This window comes from Pezoporus flaviventris, unplaced genomic scaffold, assembly GCF_033815535.1.
Source record: "Pezoporus flaviventris isolate CSIRO_AGI_PZ_B2104156 unplaced genomic scaffold, CSIRO_AGI_Pfla_v1 ptg000045l, whole genome shotgun sequence".
Taxonomy (NCBI): domain Eukaryota; kingdom Metazoa; phylum Chordata; class Aves; order Psittaciformes; family Psittacidae; genus Pezoporus; species Pezoporus flaviventris.
This window is the reverse complement of record NW_026892593.1, coordinates 3,510,265-3,529,517: the sequence shown is the minus strand read 5'-3', so window position 1 is coordinate 3,529,517 and position 19,253 is coordinate 3,510,265. Positions and strand designations below refer to the sequence as shown.

At 44.8% G+C, this 19,253-nt stretch overlaps 1 protein-coding gene across 1 annotated transcript in view; it reads right to left on the bottom strand.

Annotated features, from left to right (window-relative positions):
* Window positions 1-2,514, bottom strand: part of ELAPOR2 (endosome-lysosome associated apoptosis and autophagy regulator family member 2) — a 103,678-nt gene extending 101,164 nt beyond the window's left edge. Inside the window, exon 1 of the mRNA XM_061467266.1 lies at window positions 2,123-2,514. Coding sequence (XP_061323250.1) covers window positions 2,123-2,494 — 372 coding nt within the window. The 5' untranslated portion in view covers window positions 2,495-2,514. The remainder of the gene's footprint in view (window positions 1-2,122) is intronic.
* Between the last annotated feature and the right edge of the window lie 16,739 nt (window positions 2,515-19,253).

Genomic DNA, 19,253 nt, shown 5'->3' with positions numbered 1-19,253 from the left:
ATCCCACTGCTCCAACTGCTGTACCAGCACAGAGAGCTCACAAACTGGCAGCCATCCGTAGTTCTCCAAACAGCGAGGAAACAGCAAAACAAGCTGTCAAGTAAGGGAGGGGAAAGAAGTGCAGCTAAAGGACAGATCCCCTATAGGTTCAAAATGAACTCTCTGCCAGTCCATTAAGCCTTGGGCTTCTCAAGCCTTTCGGGTACAAAACAGTAAGACCTTTACAAGCCTCCCAAGGACTGCAGTATCCTCTAACAGGCTGTTGTTTCTCATTGCGTGAGTCCATCCCTGTCTGATTCTGCCCAAACCAGAGTCAGTCACTGTGGGAGCTGTCATGATTTTAATGGCAATACACCCAGATGACTCGAATTAAGCTGAATTAGGTCAAATGGCAAAGTCTTTGAGACCAACACATAATAGCCAGATATTAGCCATGTTCTAATGGCTCCTGCTCTTCCCTTTTGCAGACCAGCTGATGAGATACACTGAGGGTTTGCAAGCATTTTGTCTCTTCTCCCTCCAGCCGCGTTTGTAATTATATTCCCTGGGACATACAGTTGCATGGCTGCACACACACACCAGCATGATTACAGTACAGCTTTTTAGCCATGTGACTGAGGGATGGTTCTCTCTCAAGGAGTATTCAAGTGAAACTAAATCAAAACAACATTGTCCATCCTTCTGAACAGAAAGCAAAAGCACTTGGGTCCAAAGGGGCACAGAAGTGGGGCTCAGGAGGGAATTTGCACACCTAAAGCCTGATTCATGATGCTCAAAATACCTCTGCTGAGATTCTTCTATCACCTTTAATTATCTGAAGAGGTTCATTTCTTTTAAGCAAAGCCTTCAGGATGAGATCAGCTGTGAAGGGCCTGTTTCCTTCACTGGCTGAAAAGGGAGATATGTAATTTAAAGCAGTGGCTACATAAATCCCCCTGAGGATGACTGATGCTTAGGAGAAACATGCCCAAACATATCCTGCATGCTCCCCCCACTGCAAGATTTCCCATGTGAGACAGGCACTGAGCTCTCCCACTGAGGCTCTGCTACTTGGAAGACAGAAAGTAGATTCAATAGCCAAAAGGGAATATTCCCTGGGTCAGGGATATCTTCTTTCACTATGGGCTCCTGCACCCTCAGCCGAAGAAGTCCCACACTGCAATAGCACACAAGCATAGATCAGGACCTTGTGCCAGCCAATCTGGCTGCAGTCACCCACCCTAACCCAGGCTGAGAATATACAACTTATTCCTTGCTAACCAGTGCAACTGCAGTAGGAGAGGTGAGGAAGCTCTGCTCCTGGAGCATCCTCACAGTGGTGGGAGAAAGAGGGTTGAACGCTGACAACCCGCTTACAGGTTTCTGCTTGCTAGAGCAGCACCCTGAACACCAAGACCTGTCTGGAAAGGGGGTACCCAGCTTCCACACCTCTACACCCAGATTTAAAACACAAGAAAGATTCACTCACTCGTTTAAAGTAGCAGAGAGGCTCTCTCTGCATGTAGGAGTGAGGATGGAAACCCTGGAGCACAGCTTCAGCCCTGGTCCCCTCCATCAGGGCTCCTTTTGGGCCACCCGGAGCCGGGCATCCCTGTCCCGCTGGGCAAAGTGGTCCCTGCTCTCTATAGTAAGGGGTCTTTGCAGGAGGAGAGGCAGAAAGTTTCTCTGCCCATGTCACGCACACGGGGACACTCCGGGCTAACATGGGGTGGGACGACACAGCTTCACCTCCTCCACCATCCCTGTTCTTCGCACTGATTTAACACGGTATTTAGGGAAGCAGCGAGGCTCGCCGAGTACCGCTTGTTTGGAGGCGGCTCTGCCGTTTCCACGCACCGGAGAGAGCAGCGACAACGGGGGAGGGAGGAATTCGGCACCGACGGCTATAAAGGGGCCAGTAAATGCGTGATGCAGGGTCTCGGCCGTCCCTCAGAGCCCCGATAGCACCACGGCGGAGGGTCCTTCACCCTAATGTCGTCCCACAAACAGCCCGGAAAGGGGCAGAGGAGAACAACAACCAGCAATAACCCCTTCCTGACGTGCCACCCCCCATCCGAGCCAGCGCATCCCACACACACCCCCTACGGAAAGGGAAAACCCCGGAGGAGGAGGCAAATCTCACCTCTTCGCAGGGCGGCAGCTGCAGGGCGGCCGCTTGCCAGCCCAGCAGCCAGCAGCAGCACACCCAGGCGCTGCCCGGGTACCCCCGCTCCGCTCCGGCCCGCCGCATCCTCATTATCTTCATCTTCATCCTCATCCTCACCGTCCGCGCGCACCCTCGGCCGGCCCGGGCGGGTATCACCGTCCCCTGCTCCTGCCCCGGCCGCGGCCGGAGGGTCGAGCTGCCCCTGGCCCTGTGCCCCGCCTGCACCCGGGCATAACCCCGGGGCTGGCACCGACGGCAGTGGCCCCGGCGGCCGCCCGCTCCCGGCAGCCGGCGCCGCCAAAGCCGGGAGGAGGGGCCGGGAGGAGGAGGAAGGTAGCGCAGGCGCATGCTGCCGAGGCTCGTCCAGCCCCGGCATGGCAAGGGGGAGCGCGGTAGCACTCCCAGGTCGCATGGCCCCAGCCCCAAAGGTTGTGGGGCAGGAGCGAGAGCGAGGGGTGAAATCCCGCAGCTCTTCCCCGGCCCCGAAAGGCTCTACTGGGATAAGTCCCCCAGTCCTGGCCCTCCTGTGGGGTGCCCCATCCTTGTGCATGGCAGCCCCGGTGATGCGGGGTGCTTGGACCTATCTCCCTGCCAAGGATGCCCCTGTCTCCCCTGTAAGGATGCTGCCATCTGGGATGTATGGTAGGTGTGAGGTGTGGGATGTAAGGATCGCTCACCTTCTCACCAGAGCATGACAGCGACCCTCCTCTGAGGGATGAGAGAGCAGCTTGTTCATGGCCTGATCCAAGTTATTATTATCCCAGAATTATGCAGGCTTCCTTCTCCGTGGCTGCCTTTCAGCCCGGATTTTACCTCCCGTTCCCCAGCAACATCCAGCTACTTATTCCTAATGAGGTGTTTTACTGCCTCTGCCTCCCTGCCATCTCTGACAGACCGGCTCACATCCCTGCTCCCTCCTGCCTCTTCCCTCCTTTCTGCCTCTTCTTATCTAACCAGCAGAACCCAGCACAGTGTGTAGCTGTCCCTGTTGAGCTACCTTTTCGTACCCCAATACCCACCCCTTTATTTTATACTTCTAATTGATTGAGTGACCTTTCTTTTTGCAGTTTTACTGCAATGCCAGCTCACCGTGATCCAGGTTTGACTCAGCCTTTATTCACCTCTTGAAAAGAGATGAGCCCTATAAGGGGAGAGTCATCTCTTTGCCTGCGTCATGTAACCCCTCTCTCTATCCCTGACTGGTGTCATCACTGTGGCTGTGTGCTAACACAAAAATGGTTTCATTTGCTCATTTTATATCATTTGAAGACCTTGCTTGAGCAGTCAGGAAGGGAGCTCTGTGACACTGCTAACAGAGGCTAATCTGAAATCTCCCTTTGTCCTCATACTGAGCCTTGCTCCGCTTTCAGCTCTAGCTGGAGGAAGGAAAATGGGTTATCGGTTCTTCCACCAGTGGTCCCCATCCATCCCCAGGGTGCCAAATGAAGCAGCTACTGAAAACCATTGCACAAAAAAAAAGTCATATTTCCAGAAAGAGTGGAGAAAATGATATATAAACTATGATACTGCTCTATGTTTTGTGCTCCTGGATCAGGTAAATCAGTCCCAAGGACTCACTGCTCACCTTAACTGGGATGAAATCCAGTATCTGAGGAGCACTGATTATAACTGGAGCAGCGCTTCTGTTTGCATCTGCTAAAATAGAACACAAAGCTGCAGGCACTCCTAGACATGCATCAAGAGACTCACACGGAAAATACATGGAATACAATTATTGGTTGGATTCAGCATGTCTTTCATACAAGGAAAACAGGTATGGAGGTCAGCTTCTAGAAAAGTGCACTTCTTGCTGCAGTTGTTGGCTTTGAATAAGAATTCGGGGTGGGAAGCAGACCTGGCAGAGGCTGTTGGTAGAACTGCTTGCAGTGCAAGGGTGGCTGTTCTCAACCTACAACCCAGGGACCCAAGGAGGCAACAGAGCCACTAATACAACAATGGCAGGAGTCAGTTCAAGCAAGCGGGTATCCTGTATGGCATGGGGACGGGTGAGGAAAGGGGGTACCAGTGGGTGCTTTTCCGCTGCTCTGTCCCCCTTTTGTTGCACTAAATTATACTTAAACTTCAGAATAGGAAGAACCCAGTTTACAACTAAAAGGGTAAATACTCATCCTCAATGCTCGCTGTATGTTTCCAGGAGCTATTTACTCTTCTCTGTGGGATTTGCTGTCTTCCTAGCAAGAAAAATCACTAAGATCTGAGATTACTTCATTTTTTTTTTCTTGCTTTATGTTTCCAAATGACAGAAGGTCCAGAAATTTCTTGAGCTTTAAAAGCAAGGCTGCCACTTCGGGTGCTGCTCTGTTTGAACAGGCTCCGAAATGCCTCTGATATTAAATCCTGCAAATCTCACCTGAAGGCAGCATGGCAAAAATCCTGCAGTGCAAAGTAAGCATGAGGACAGCAGAAAAAGAACAAGTATGCTGTTTTAAAAGTTAATGACCTTAGATAGACATGAACAGATGAGGTAGAGGAAAGTAGTGTGGGATTTGGGAAGCCTCATGTAACTTTAACACCAAAGAACAAGTAACACCTATACATAACATCTATATATAAGACAGCAGAGTTAAAGGATTTCAAGATCTAGTAAAAGCAGATAGCAGGCAGTTAAACCGGGATTTTCAATGCCTGTACCTGAAATCTGGACCTAATATTGTGAGTCAAATTGGAGGATACAAAAGTAATTCAGAAGACTCATGCAATCCGAGTTACAAACCATTGCCCTGCTCTACTCCATTAAAACACAAAAGAAAAGGAAAGGAGAAAGTTAAGTCGTAAGTGATAATTTATATTGTAACAACCATGAAATGTGTTTCAAGCTACATCTCCAGAACTGCCTGTGTTTTATTGCACCTCTCTATTAGTCCGGTGTAAGTTAAAGATGCATTTAAAAGTGAACCTTTGTACTGTTGTTGTAAGCTGTGCCCAGAAAAACACAACAGCTCTCAAGCATTTAGGGTCCATGTCTGTAAACAGTTCTTTCTGACATCAGTGAGATGCTGAAAATTAACGATGGACATTCATGTTTGCACAGCTCAAGCCCTAGGTTTTTCCATGGCACCAAAGCAGCCATATGTTGCTAATGTTAATGACACCAAGTGAAAGGGAAAATTAAATGGTTGCCAGCTACTGTTTGGATGACAGCAATTAGTGACTGCACTTGGGATTAGTCAGGCCTGTGGGCTGACATTGGCTTGTGGGGGAATACATCACAGGGTAAGTGAAACTATTAACCCTTGTTCCCTCTGCCGGCTTCTAATGACAGCTCCTTAAAGACTTTTGCCTGCATTCACCTTTCACTGCAGCTTTTGGGAAAAATAATCAGTATAAAGCAGTTTCATGGAGTTTCTTCACTGGAACTCATTCTCCAATGTTGGCGACTCTTCATGTGGTTAAATGATGTCATTATGTACAAGGGTAACTAATTTTCCCACAGAAGGTAACGTGTTCCTTTAATTTGCTTACACATCTGTCTGCGGGCTTTACCATAGTATGTTTTCCTCAGGCATAAAATCATAGAATCATAGAATGGTTTGGGTTGGAAAGGTCCTTAAGATCATCCAGTTCCAATCCCCTGCAATGGGCAGGGACACCTCACACTAGACCATGTCACCCAAGGCTCTGTCCAGCCCAGCCTTGAACACTGCCAGGGATGGAGCATTCACTACTACCTTGGGCAGTCTGTGCCAGTGCCTCACCACCCTTACAGTAAAGAACTTCTTCCTTACTGAACTTCCCCTGTTTAAGTTTTAACCTGTTACCCCTTCTCCTATCACTACTGTCCCTAATGAAGGGTCCTTTGCCAGAATCCTTGTAGGACCCCTTCAGATCCTGGAAGGCATCTCCTTTTTCTATGGACTATACATTTTCCCATATAACCTGGTCATCTGTGCATGGGGGTATACTTCATCTGAGATAAAAATTAACGCTCTTTAAAGATATCATGTCATGCTTGTGCTTTGCTAAGTGCAGTTAAAGATAGCCTTAATACACTCTTGCTCATGCCCACATTCTTAGGTTTAGATTCCCAAACCCTTCAAGCTCTTTGGAAATTCAATATACATACAGTAAAAGCATGTTTCATACCTGTGTCTTTGGTCCATCTCTGACCTACTTAGATATCAATTTTACTTTCAAGTCATTCAAGGACCATCATGAGTCCATCCTAGGAGAGTCAAAGAGTCATCGTGAGAAAGCTGATGCAGCAGGATGGAGGCTAAGCAGCCACTATAAAAATGGGTAATATTTGCTGTGGGATCCTGTAGCCCATGGAAGAGCCTGATGCTGGGATTCATCTCACTTTATCACTCACAGCTTGGGGTGCTTTCACCCTGACCTAAAAAAGAAGTTATAAACATGTGAGATATCTTTTTTAAAGGGTACCTGTACTGTCCAGAGCTGGAAGTGATGATAGCACTCATCAGACATGTTTTAATCGCCTATTTTAGGAGGAGCTGAATGTCTTTTCTCTCCATTAACTGCATAGGTAGCTCAGATATGGACACATGGTCAAATGAAGACCACCCTAGGTAATTTTCTGCTGCCTGGCATCCTCTTCAAACAAAGTTCATGTCCTCCACCTTTATGTGTGTATTAAGTGGTACATGTCTGACTGGTCTCTGCAACACACTCTACAGCTCCACTTGCACCCAAACCAGAGAACAGCACAGTGAGAAGGACCTGGAACAGTGGTTGATGGGTGTCGTGGTTTAAACCCAGTCAGGTAACTCGTTCACTCACTCCCCCCCTTCTTTATCTTCTTTATCAGGTAGCCTTTTTTATCAGGCTGCCTGATATGGTTGTGCAGGCTTCATCACGCAGCTGTAGCATCCTGATGCAAAAAACTCTGGAAATCTCAAAACCCTGGAAGAAAGGCGTTCTGTTTAAAGAAAAGCCAGGATCAGCTTGTGCTTCCTTTCTGCAATTCTCAGTCCCATGTGTAACACTCAGCATTTATCCCTTCTCCTTCTTTCTTAATACCCTTGTTCCTCAAAGCTGTATTTTCACTTCTTCTCCCAGGAGATGTTTGCAGTGCCTGTATTCTGGTTGTCTAGCAAACTTCACCTTATGGATCCCCTTTAAACCTCTGGGAGCCTCCCAGACGTGATTTCTTTGTTCATTCTTTCTCTCATTGGGACTTCAGTTGAATTTCCCTGTAAATCTTGCTCATGGCCTGGCACTAGAAGAGCTCCTTGAATACATACTATGCAATGTTAGCTTTGCAAAAGTTGGATAGAAAAGACGCAAAGCACTCCTGCACCATTTTAATCCACAGACCTGGAGAAGAGAGGTTAGAGAGGTAAGCTGCCTGCTTGAATCACAAGAAATTCAGCTGTAAGAGAAGAATCTATCTGCTTTTGAGTTAGCCACATCTGACAGCTGACATGATCTGGCAGCTCCTTCGTTGCTTTTTAAGGGAAAAATCCCCATTTTCAGCTTTAAGATGTACAGACCATCTGATTTTCAACCCCCCAGTGCATATAGAATAAAAAGCTGTTATCACTGCATTAAAACCAGTTAACATGTTTGTTTTGAGTAAAGAGGAAAGCAGTGGTAAATATTTCCAAGATAGCTGATGACAGACAGCAGGATTGTCATCCAAAGTCTTTTACTGTTGCTATTAGAGTTTCCTAGCCATTCATCCGCAGATGCCTTTTCCCAGCAGACCTATTTATCTGCTATCGGGTAGCTAAAGTGTCTTGAGTAATGAGGATTCTCCTGACTTTGTGTGCAAAACTGAGCTCTGAGGGACCCGTTGTGACATGGTTATGTCCAAAGAGGACACACAATCGGGGGGGGGGGGGGGGGGAGGCCAGGCTTGGGTGAGCAATCTGGAAAGATATGTAGCTGTACTTATAGAGTGCTAAGTGCAGCTATTAGAAAGCTAAGATCTATACGCTCTGTCTGTGTTGATTCGCTGTGTGAACTAGGTTAGGATGAATGACACTGAATAAACAGCTTTCTGCAGTAAAGAAAGGTTATTTGGGCTAATGCTGTTCTCATTTCTACAGTGATGCTGGGCACACTGAGGCCGATCATCTTCACTGCAGGTTAGCAAGGCTCTGCAAGTGCACATCTAAATTAGATAGTAGGAAGAAGTTCTTCCCTGTGAGGGTGCTGAGGCGCTGGCACAGGGTACCCAGAGAAGCTGTGGCTGCCCCACCCCTGGCAGTGCTCAAGGCCAGGTTGGACACAGGGGCTTGAAGCAACCTGCTCTAGTGGAAGGTGTCCCTGCCCGTGGCAGGGGTTGGAACTGGATGAGCTTTAAGGTCCCTTCTAACCCAAACCAGTCTGGGATTCTATGGTGGTACCCCTTGTGAAGAAAATGGGCTCATATTTTCTATTGACCAGCTTGAGCTTGATGAAGACTTTTGCAATTAAAAAGCTGCATTTTCAAGGGTCTTCTCAAAGTTCTTTCTGCTTCCCTGGAATCAATGACAACATCTCCTCACTCTTCAAAAGCTTCGAAGAAAGCAATGCCTGGCTCTCCCAGGGAAATAGGTGGGAGCCATATTGAGCCAATATTAAAATGCTTTGAAAGTCCCACCTGGTTGACAAACAGGAACTTTTGCAGATATGACATATTTTATTACCATACTGTTGCTACGGCTGGCAGCAGAATTAAGTGAGCTGCCACTGCCGATAGTGTTGACACACGCAGTGGCAGCAAACGACTGTAACTCTGTATTAACAACAGTATTGATTTTCTGAGCTCAGGAGAGCCTTTGTAAACTTTTAAACCCCAGTTTTGCCAAAAAAAAAAGCACCCAACTAAATGTCAGGGATTGCAACAAAGTCATTTTAGTAGAAGGCAGAAATGTAATTCATCATGTGAGAAGACTGCCTGAGTTCACGTATAGGGGCGTGAAATTGCAATGACCCTATGCGAGCACATGGTTGAAATAGGTCTTTTCAAGGTGTCTCCAGGGTGATGCTGTGACCAAGCAGCCGGATTTATCCTGATGGGCTGACCTACAAGTAAATGTAAAGTCATGCCTATACTCATGGGGCTTCAGCTATAAGGAGGTTATAGCCATGACTAATTCTGTGACAGTGTAATTGTGTGGGTAAGGATGTACATAAGTTAAAGCAGAACATGTAGTGTTAGAGGTTTTGCAGCCATGACAGGGAAACCTTAAAGTGCACAGCACTGTTAGCAGCAATCTCAGCACCTGGGAGGCTTTCACCTCCATCATCACCAGTCCTGGAAGCAATAAATACCATCAAACTTGTGTGCTAATGTAAAACCTTCATAAAGACCTCTTCTCTGTCGGGTGTTGCAATTAGATGAGCACATCTAGCTGTCACATGCATCATCTGTTTGAGAAGTTATTTTGTCCTACCACTGCGACAGTCTCTGCGCAAGTTTCCTGTAGTTCAGCTCTGTGTGAGTCACACAGTATCTACCCAGAACACTGGGCTTAGTTACATTTAAAACAATTTCTGCAGATGCCATGCTCAGACTGCATGAACTCTTTTTTGTCTTGCTGAGTTGCCAGCCTTCCTCTCCTGAAACTCATTAAACCCAGCTCTCTCTGTTGATCACTGGGGAAAGGTTTGGGGCCAAACCCTACAGAGGAGCAGTTCTTCAGCTTGGGAGTTTTCACCCCTTTCCAAGAGGGAGGACCACTTGTTCGGAGGAAAGGATGCACAGACCTGGAGGATGGCTGGGCTTTGCCTGGTTTACTCCAGGAAGAGGGAGCAGATGTGTATGTACCACAGCAGCCCTGTCCCCACCTTCAGGAGATGCCTCAGAGAGTCAGCCTTGGTTGCTCCACATATGGTTTTCGGGTGATGCTCTGAGTCCTATAAAGTGTATTATAGTGTCTTTAGGAGCATAAGCTGTTTCCTTCACAGGGAATATGGCACTACTTGAATGGGGAGTATCTTCAGCTGCAACATGTTTACTTCTCCAGCTCCCTCAGGATGATGTTGTTTTGACACAAAGGCTCAGTTTGATTTGCTCCACAAAATACTAATTAATTGCTCTGTCAGCAACTTTAAATTTGGGAACACACCACAGCCTTCAAAATACACAAAGGTAAATTTCCGGTTTAAGGGGTGATCTATTGCACTATAAATAGCCTTCCGCATTAACATACTAGTGCTCAAGTGGCACTAAGATAAGTAGAATACTTGTAAATGTAATTTTGATGCTTTATTAATTGTTCCCTCATGGGTTTGTTTTCCTCTTTACTACTTTTCTGACTTTTCCTCCTCTTTAACCCACTGCTCAGCTTACTGCCTTAACCCAAAGATGCATTTTCCCCAGTGTCTTTCCCAATGCCCCTTTTCCCTGCTAATTCACTTGAAAGAAAATACTTTGAATTAAGTTAGGTTCATTCTAAACCTTGCTTTCTGAATAAGGATTCAGCTCATGTGCCAGCGCCACTGGTTATGAAGATGTAGAGAGGCACGGCAAGGACAAGTGCCTGAAAGAGAGCTGTGACTGGTGGGTAAAATGATCACTCCAGGGACATGTTTTGCACTTGCATCACTGCCACTGACTCATTCCAGGTAAAAGTTATTCTTTTGCAGAACATCAGACCAAAGCTGACACCTTTGTTAAAGGCTCAAGGTGGGGTTTCAATAGGCTTGATAGATGAATGATGCTTTCATGGGTCTTCCTCCCCAAACTGAACTGTGACTTCTGCTCTCTGAGGGAAGCCACTTTGTATTTCTTTATTTCAATTTCTTTCTCTGTAAATTAGTACTTACTCAGCCTTTGAGATATTTGGATGAAGACTTGAGGTAGGACAGGAGGGGTTTGTCTGCCAGCTGACTATGTCCCAAACGGTGTGGTATTTATCAATGAAGCTGAAGTGCAAATCTCTTTGACCCAAGCTTCGATAGAACCACAGATGCTCATGCTGGCACAGTTTTCTGCTTGCCCCTGGTACATGGATGCTCATTCCAGCTTAGACCTGCCCAAGGAGAGATACAGGATAGGAGAGCTAAAGCTCCACAGGGCCCAAGTCTTCAGGACCATGAGGTGGACCAGACATCTCAGGATGAGACAGAAACAGCCGACACATCACCACCCCACACCAAAGAGACAGCAGAGCTGTGCCTCTGTTTTATCTGCATTTCAATACCCATGGGTAAGATTTCTTTAAACCCCTTGTGAGGGTTTATAGTAATTCATCCCTACATATTACCAGGAAGTAGTGAAGGTGAGGGAAAGGTGAATCTTTAGTACTTCTGGCTTTGAAAACTACAAACATTAACGTCATTAGAAACCCACAGACCTGCAAGAGATCAGACTGAGCAAATTCGAAATTAACCTTGCAAAGTGAACAGTGTGTTTGAATTAATCTCTAAAAACGTGCTTTACTGTGGAGGTAAGCTAAAATGTCAGCCCAAAGTTAAAAGCTTGGTGGAAGCAATCTCTGTTTTAAGACTCAAAGTGACCCTTGATATTTATCAAGGTAATGAAAACACAACAGGCCTTTTCAAAAGCTGATGAGAGGTTGCACTCAGCTCACCCATCATAATGACGAGGTGTTTTTGCCACAGCTGGACAACTCACTTATCTATCACTTTCCCACATGCAGAGGCTAATCCTGCAGATTATTATTTCCCAGCATATCTCTTTTATGTTAACTAAATATACATATACCTAGGTGTTAATTAAATCCACATATATTTATTTTAGATTTATATTTAATTAACATCTATACCTGTAATAGATAACATACATATATATATATATATATATATATATTTCTGGTGACTGAAGTGGCCAAACAGAGGTAGCCCAGCTGATCCCCAGATGCTCCAGACGACCTATCAGGTAAAGATGCTTTAAGCAGCAGGGATGACAGAAGTGACTCTGCCCTCCTCCTGCTGTGCCACAACTAGCTGAACAGAGACAGACATCACCTCTGCACATAGGGGCACCAGCAATGAGCTGGCTGGGTTGTAATGTGCAGGCTGCTGTTACATAGGTAATCCATTAATGCCTGAGGCTGATGACAATACGCCTTTAATTTGCTAAATACAAAACAAGGCAAAACTTGTGAAACCAAACTGCAAAGTCCTACATCAGAAATATCAGATGAGTAAACTGTAATTTCCTTCCAAATACCACACATCCCTGTCAAATCAATGCAGCTGGCTTATACTGCCAAGTACTTTCCTTTTCCTTTCCCTGAGAAATCACAGGAAAACATGCAGCACCCATTTGAAGAAAGCAAGGATAACCAACCATATGCTTGTGTCCCTGGTACTGAGGCAAAATACAGACATTTTCTTGGCATTTGTGTAAGACTGGGAGGTGGCTGGTCTCATCTCCCAAGTAAAAGTGACAAGACAAGAAGAAACAGCCTCAAGCTGGGCCAGGGGACGTTTAGACTGGATATTAGGGAAAATTTCTTCACCAAAAGGGTGGTAAGGCATTGGAACAGGTTTCCTAGGAACGTGGTGGAGTCAGCATCCCTGGAAGCGTTTAAAAACCATGTAGATGAGGCCCTTACTGACATGGGTTAGCGGTGGCCTTGGCAGTGCTGGGATAATGGTTGGACTTGATGATCTTAAAGGTCTTTTCCAACCTAGCTGATTCTATGACTCCATGATTCTATGAATGAGGTACTTCATCCTGCTCCAGTTGCCGTTGTCCTCTCTACATGGGCACCTACATGAAGACCCAGGATCCCAAAAGGCTACTCCCTGTGGGTGCTCCTCTGGGTGTCTTCAGCAAACGAAGAATGGGATTTCACACACAAAGTATCAACCATAATGGAGTTATCCAGAGGTAGTGGAAATACAACAAGGTCAAGAATCCCCCAAATCCTGAAGGTTTAAAAGCAGCCCAGCTTCTGTGAAGTCTGATTCCACTTTTTGCCACCCAATACACTTGCGGGTTTGTGCTAATGGACTGTAACCTGGATCAGACCTACTGACCAGGACTTTCTCTGCCTGTAATACGTCCACCATCGAGTTTTCAGACATCTCATTGCCAGTGCAGAGGAAACTATAAGTTATACTATCATTTATCTTTTGATATACCACTCTAAATCTAATAGCTGATTTCTTATTTTACATTTTATTAGGTAATGCTCATTTTACTCATACCTTAAAGCTTCCTTAATCATTCCAGAGACTCAAAAAATCCTTGGCAATATTAAAACAAAGTCAGCTCGCTGTGCCAAACATCCCCAAAGCTGGCAACTGCAGAGCTGCTGCAAAGCTGGCAACCAAGTTCCTGGAGAAGGGACTCTCACCAGCAAGTGTTAACCAAAGCTGCTGTAATATTCAACAAGGATGTGAGAAGAAGAGATCATGGGGTCTCTGTGCAATTGTAGCATTGAGTTTATAACACATATTCAGTAAGTGAGCTAAAATAAGAGTGTTTTGTACCAACCAGGGTTTTGATTGAAAAAGATTGAGGGATGATTGTTATGTATGGAGCTATCGAAGGATTTTGTCCCGTTACACTGATTTGCTAAAAATAGGCTAAATCTGTCTCTGAATTTAAGGTGGAGCAGCCAGAATATCAGACATTTCAGAGCCATCTGCTGCACATTTCGATTCACATGGCTTGTTTCAGACATCTGCACTAAAATAGAAGGAATGATGTCCAACAAATACCTATTTCTCTCCACTGGCTAGAATGGTCTAAGCGGCTTGTCGAGGTACAGGTGTATGTGCCATAGATACACACTTCTCAGGGGCATCCCAAACTAGTGCTGATTTCAGAGAATAACTAAAAATCACTGATATTGCTAAGAATATTTCCACTTGCTACAATAAGCATTAAATGTGACCCCACAATTTTTATGTAGGGTCTTAGCCCACATACAGGCTGTTGGTTTCATTGAGATTGTGTCCAAACCTAAGGTTATTTTTCCAAGCCAGGCTCCACAAATCACAGCAGGGTAATGCTGGAGAAGCTGAGGTCCAGCTCTGCCTCTGGGCTGAATTCCTCCTCTCGAAAACTGTAAAACTCTGCAGCTTTCCACACAATAAAACAAACGCTTTACAAATTTTAACAGTGCTTTGATTTCTGGCCAAGAAAAAGGGTCCATTTTTTTAAGCAGACAGGCAAAGCTATCACGTGCAATTTATATTAAACTAACACACCCCATTGACATGATACCATTATGCAGGATAACCGAAAGCAGAGCCTTTGCTCATCTTAGAAATGCAGGTCTGGAAGCAATCTCCAGGGCACTGGATACTTTATCCACATTCCAGGCACTGAAACGCCCAGCCTCGTGCAGCAATCCTGGGAGCTGCTTTTATGAAGATCATTATCTTTCTTAACCTCTATGCAAAATTCATTGCAATGGTGAGTGCTGAGAGCAGGATTCATTTTATGTCAGTCATGGCAATAGTCTGACACTCCTGAGGTCCTTATTATTCCAAATGGCAAAGAAATATATCTATATATATTCAGTTTTCATTTTGATTTAGACCAGACAAACCCTGGCTTACAGAACCAGCCCTGCCTGCTTAATTCATAAAATCATCCCCTGAGAATCCACTTTTATCACCCATAGAAGCTCTGCCTTTAATCACATCATTATAAGAATCACCTCTGAGATCTGCAGTAATGCAGAGCTGCCCTGGATTGCCTCAGAGAGCAGCTTTGGACAGAAAATAGCATGAACTGCTGAGTCTTCACTGTAAACCTGAAGGATAACAATGATATTTCATCAAAAAACAGAGGCAAACCCACCCAGTTTCAAAGTTACTGAGTTCTAATTGTGGGCCAAAGAATAACTAAGCGGAAGCAAAGCCTATGGGGAAGGAGCAATGTCCTGCTTGTGTGTATTTGATAAAAGACAGTGTTTTTCAGGAATAAAATGCAGAAACACTGATCTTAGGCCCCCTTCCCAGCTGATTACATGGGCAGAGCTTTACATTTGGCTGGAGCCCCACCATCATTTTTATGGGACAATTCAGCTTACATGTAATTTCAGGTTATGATTAAAATTAATTATTATTAAAATTATTTCAGGTTATTATTAAAATTATAATTCTTCAGTGTGATCATGCTAACCAGGATTTGCTTCCTAGCTAAGCCCTGTCTATAGTGATGCTTATGGACAGTCATGATTTCCTGCTCAAGGGGAACAGGGATGAGCCAAAAGATCTAAATCACATGAAACCTGTTTACGTGCTAGAATTTTAATCATAGAATCACAGAATAATGAGGGTTGGAAAGGACCTTAAGATCATCCAGTTCCAACCCCCCTGCCATCGGCAGGCACACCTCACACTAAACCATGCCACCCAAGGCTCTGTCCAACCTGGCCTTGAACACTGCCAGCGATGGAGCATGGGGGAATCAGGGGCTTCCAAGTTCTATTTCGGAAGTGGAATAAAGAGTGATGCAGAGATGGACAAGTTACCTCATTAGCAAGAATTCTGTGAATCAAGCTATTTTTTTATTTCTTCCAGGGGTTTTGGGGGGGTTTGGTGGGTTTGTTTTTGGTTTTGGGTTTTTTTTTGGGGGGGGTAGGGTTTTTTTTAGGAATTACACAAGAATTCATAAGGATAGTACTCCCCCTCTATAAAATTGAAAGGAAGGAAATCTCAGTGTGTTCACACAGTCGAATACCATCTGCTTATATTTAAGAAACCTGTGATAATGGAACCCAAAACACCTTGATCAGTTGTTTAATGCAACTTGAAGAGGTTTGAATTAGTATTCCAGATCAGCCTCACAAAAAGTTGTCAGCTCCAAAACTGCTTCTCAGCGAGGAAAGAAAACCCAATGTTTCATTCTCTAAGAACAATATAAAAGACTTCCCCAGATATTTGATGAGTATTACAAGCACAGAAGAAACCCCTGACATGTACTCAGACTGTACAGATTTGGGTCAGACTGAACGAAATGGCTCTTACGCTGAATCACCCACTTAAAGGAGCATTGAAGAGTCTCTTTCTATAGACTGAAAGTGGAAATTTAATAGCCCAATGTAGTAAGACTGCAAAATGAACAGCCTGCAAAATGAAGAGATTGGGTTAAGATACCTCGTTACTCCCCCCCAGAAAGATCAGGAAACTCAGGCACAATTTCATGCATTTTAAAGTAAATGGCTATGCCTGACTGCAAAAGCATCACTGTGACCTTGCAGGGATTTCTTCAACCATGGTAGGACATGGCCAGGGGAATGGAGAATAAGAACTGGTACTGCTGTAGGCTGGGTCAGGACACATGCTCAGGATTAACTCAGAAAGCTGAAACAGCACTCAGTCAGAGGCAGGATGCCATGAAGTAGCTGAATTAGGAATGAAGTAGCTTCAGGAAGCAACAGGCTGAGAAAGCTGCAACAAGGGACAAAGGCAAGGTCACACTGGCAGGGTTGACACTGCCAGTGGCAGTGGCAAAGGCACGGAAGAGGAACCATCGTAAGCAGACATTGTCCTTGGGCAAGGACTCAGCAGGACCTTTTTCTGGCTGAAGACCTTGGGCATCACCAGCACATGCTGCTGCCCTTGGGCTGGTGTTATGGCCCAACCTTGCCCTACTGAAACACCTTACCGGAGGTGTTCCAGCTTCTACAGATGGGAAGTCTCTATAGAGTGTGGGAAGTCATATAGAATCCCAGACCGGGTTGGGTTGGAAGGGACCTTAAAGCTCATCCAGTTCCATTCCCCCTGCCACGGGCAGGGACACCTTCCACTAGAGCAGGTTGCTCCAAGCCCCTGTGTCCAACCTGGCCTTGAACACTGCCAGGGATGGGGCAGCCACAGCTTCTCTGGGCACCCTGTGCCAGTGCCTCAGCACCCTCACAGGGAAGAATTTCTTCCTAATTATCTAATCTAAATCCACCCTCTTCCAGTTTAAAACTGCTACTCCCCACTGGATCCTGAAGGGGGCACTGCATTTGGGACTGTTGATTTCTCTAGATTTTTCCTGATAGGATGGCTGGATTTGCCTCAGGGTCTGCATTAAGGTAGCAATGTTTGCTGTTCCCTAGGATTTATGAGGAAATGATAGAACTGTGACAAACTCCATTACCTGTACTCCAAAAAGAAGAGAGCAATGGACCAAAAAGCTAACAAAGCTGAAAAATACCAAAAAGCTCCAGAACAAGTCATGGCACACATTCCTCGTAACCCTGTTTATCTCAGATCTACTGGCAAGATACATATGTGCCCTTAAAAACACCCATTAAAGAATGAAAGATTTCTATCTGTTCCTGTGTTTCCCATTATACATATAAACATAGCCAAAGCTGTAGTGTAACTAGAAGCTGGCAATGTCCCTGTCTCTTTCAGTAAAAACAATGAATTCCCCTATATTATTGTTGAAAACAGGGCTTTTTTCTTCAGTAAACTATGCAAATTCTGTCTACACCAGTCTTTATTCTCTGAAATTCAAAAATACTTCAGAAAACACGTTCTCAATTACTAAAATCCCAGCTTCCCAAAATGTTAATATTCAAAATTCATATGTTTTCCTGCAGTTGTCTGGAAAACAAGAGGTTAAAATCAACCATTTGTGCCCTACTCGACTATGGGACAAACAAACCCTTTAAAGGAAAAGAGCAGTTTAGACATTTTATTCCCTTACCCAGCTAAGGAAAAACTAAATTCAATTAATTTTCCAGATGAGTTGCAGTGAAAAGCAGATGCCGTATGGTTTTCCCTGGGATTTTTTAACCTATATTAAGTGACAATTGAAACCAGATGACTTTTAGATTAGTCAGGCTGTTATTTTAAAAGCACGTGGATGTGACTACATTTTAAATCTTTGACGGTATTAGTAAACCCACTCTTTTGCCTATCACAGATGGGCATGATGAGGATGCAATGGCAACTCCTTTAGATTACAATGGAAACTAGATGTCCAGCTCCCACCTTCAAATCTCATATCCAGTACCATTTTCCACCCCAAATACATGTATTTTCAGTCATAGTTGTTAATGTGACACTCACAAGCTTGCCAAAACCCTCTCTGAACCATCCAGCTGCTGCAACATTTAATACTCAGAAACCAAACTATTGCAGATCAGACCAGACTGGGTTTATTCCAATTATTTCTGTCTTTCCCGTTCAGTTTGTACATTTGCCATTCTCTCAGTATTGCCCACTTTGCAGCTAGTCTATACAGGAAAAATTGCATGAGATGTGAGTATCAGTGAACCAAGGCTGGAAAAAGCCTCTTTCCTTTGCTAAGACAAATAAGCTGATCAGATGTAATCACGAGAAGATTTTTAAGAATGCCATCTTTAATTCCTGTGAAATATACCTTTGGGTTTCCCAATACACAGCCTCAGGGAACAAATAGAAAATGCTGAGGTTATTGCAGTCTGGAAAAGACTGTAGCCTCATGAAGACAAACTCACTCTTTTCATTTGTGCTGGCTGCAAAATCACTTCCAAGTCTGCCTAGAATCTAATAAATCATTCACATCACCTTGTTTTTTTCATAGATGAATATTCATGGTGATGGTTTGCAATTACAATTTGCAGGATGCTAAACTTCTGGCAAAGTTTGCACAGAAATAACCAGTTCCTTTTTCATTTTAATGGTCACACATCTTTAAGGCACTTGTTGAAACCGCCAAGTACAGCAACACAAGTATGCAAAGCATATTGCTAAGACGGAGGTGAAAGCTTCAATAGGAGAGACAGAAAAGGTTATAGGGGAACTCCCTCTTCAGTTCCTCATTTCATCTTTCCTTTTGGATGTCCACCGAAATACAGGCAAGAGAAGTCTGGAAACAGGCAGAGCTGAATTCTCATCTCTGGCTTTTTCATGTGTCATCCTGATACTCCTGGCTGTGCAAGTGTTCTCCCATTTGGTAAAATAAAGCCTGAGCCATTTTCTCCTTTGGGAATAAAGTACAAAGCTGAACACCAGGCTTGAAATAGCTGCACACCAGACATGAAATCTCTCTTCAGTATGAAAGCTGATTTGTGTAGAGGGAGCATCTGTTCCGAAAGTGATTCTGCCTATCTCTACTCGATGTGAGTTGTGTGATTCAGTCCTTTGCAGATGAGGTCTCCAATGGGATTCTGGCTCCATAGGTATTCTACAGTTTCCTCAATGCCAGCTCCGCTGCAGTCCTGCTGAAGTTAGTGGAGATGCACAACACTGAAAATGACCCTCTGGTGCAACCATCCCAAAGAAC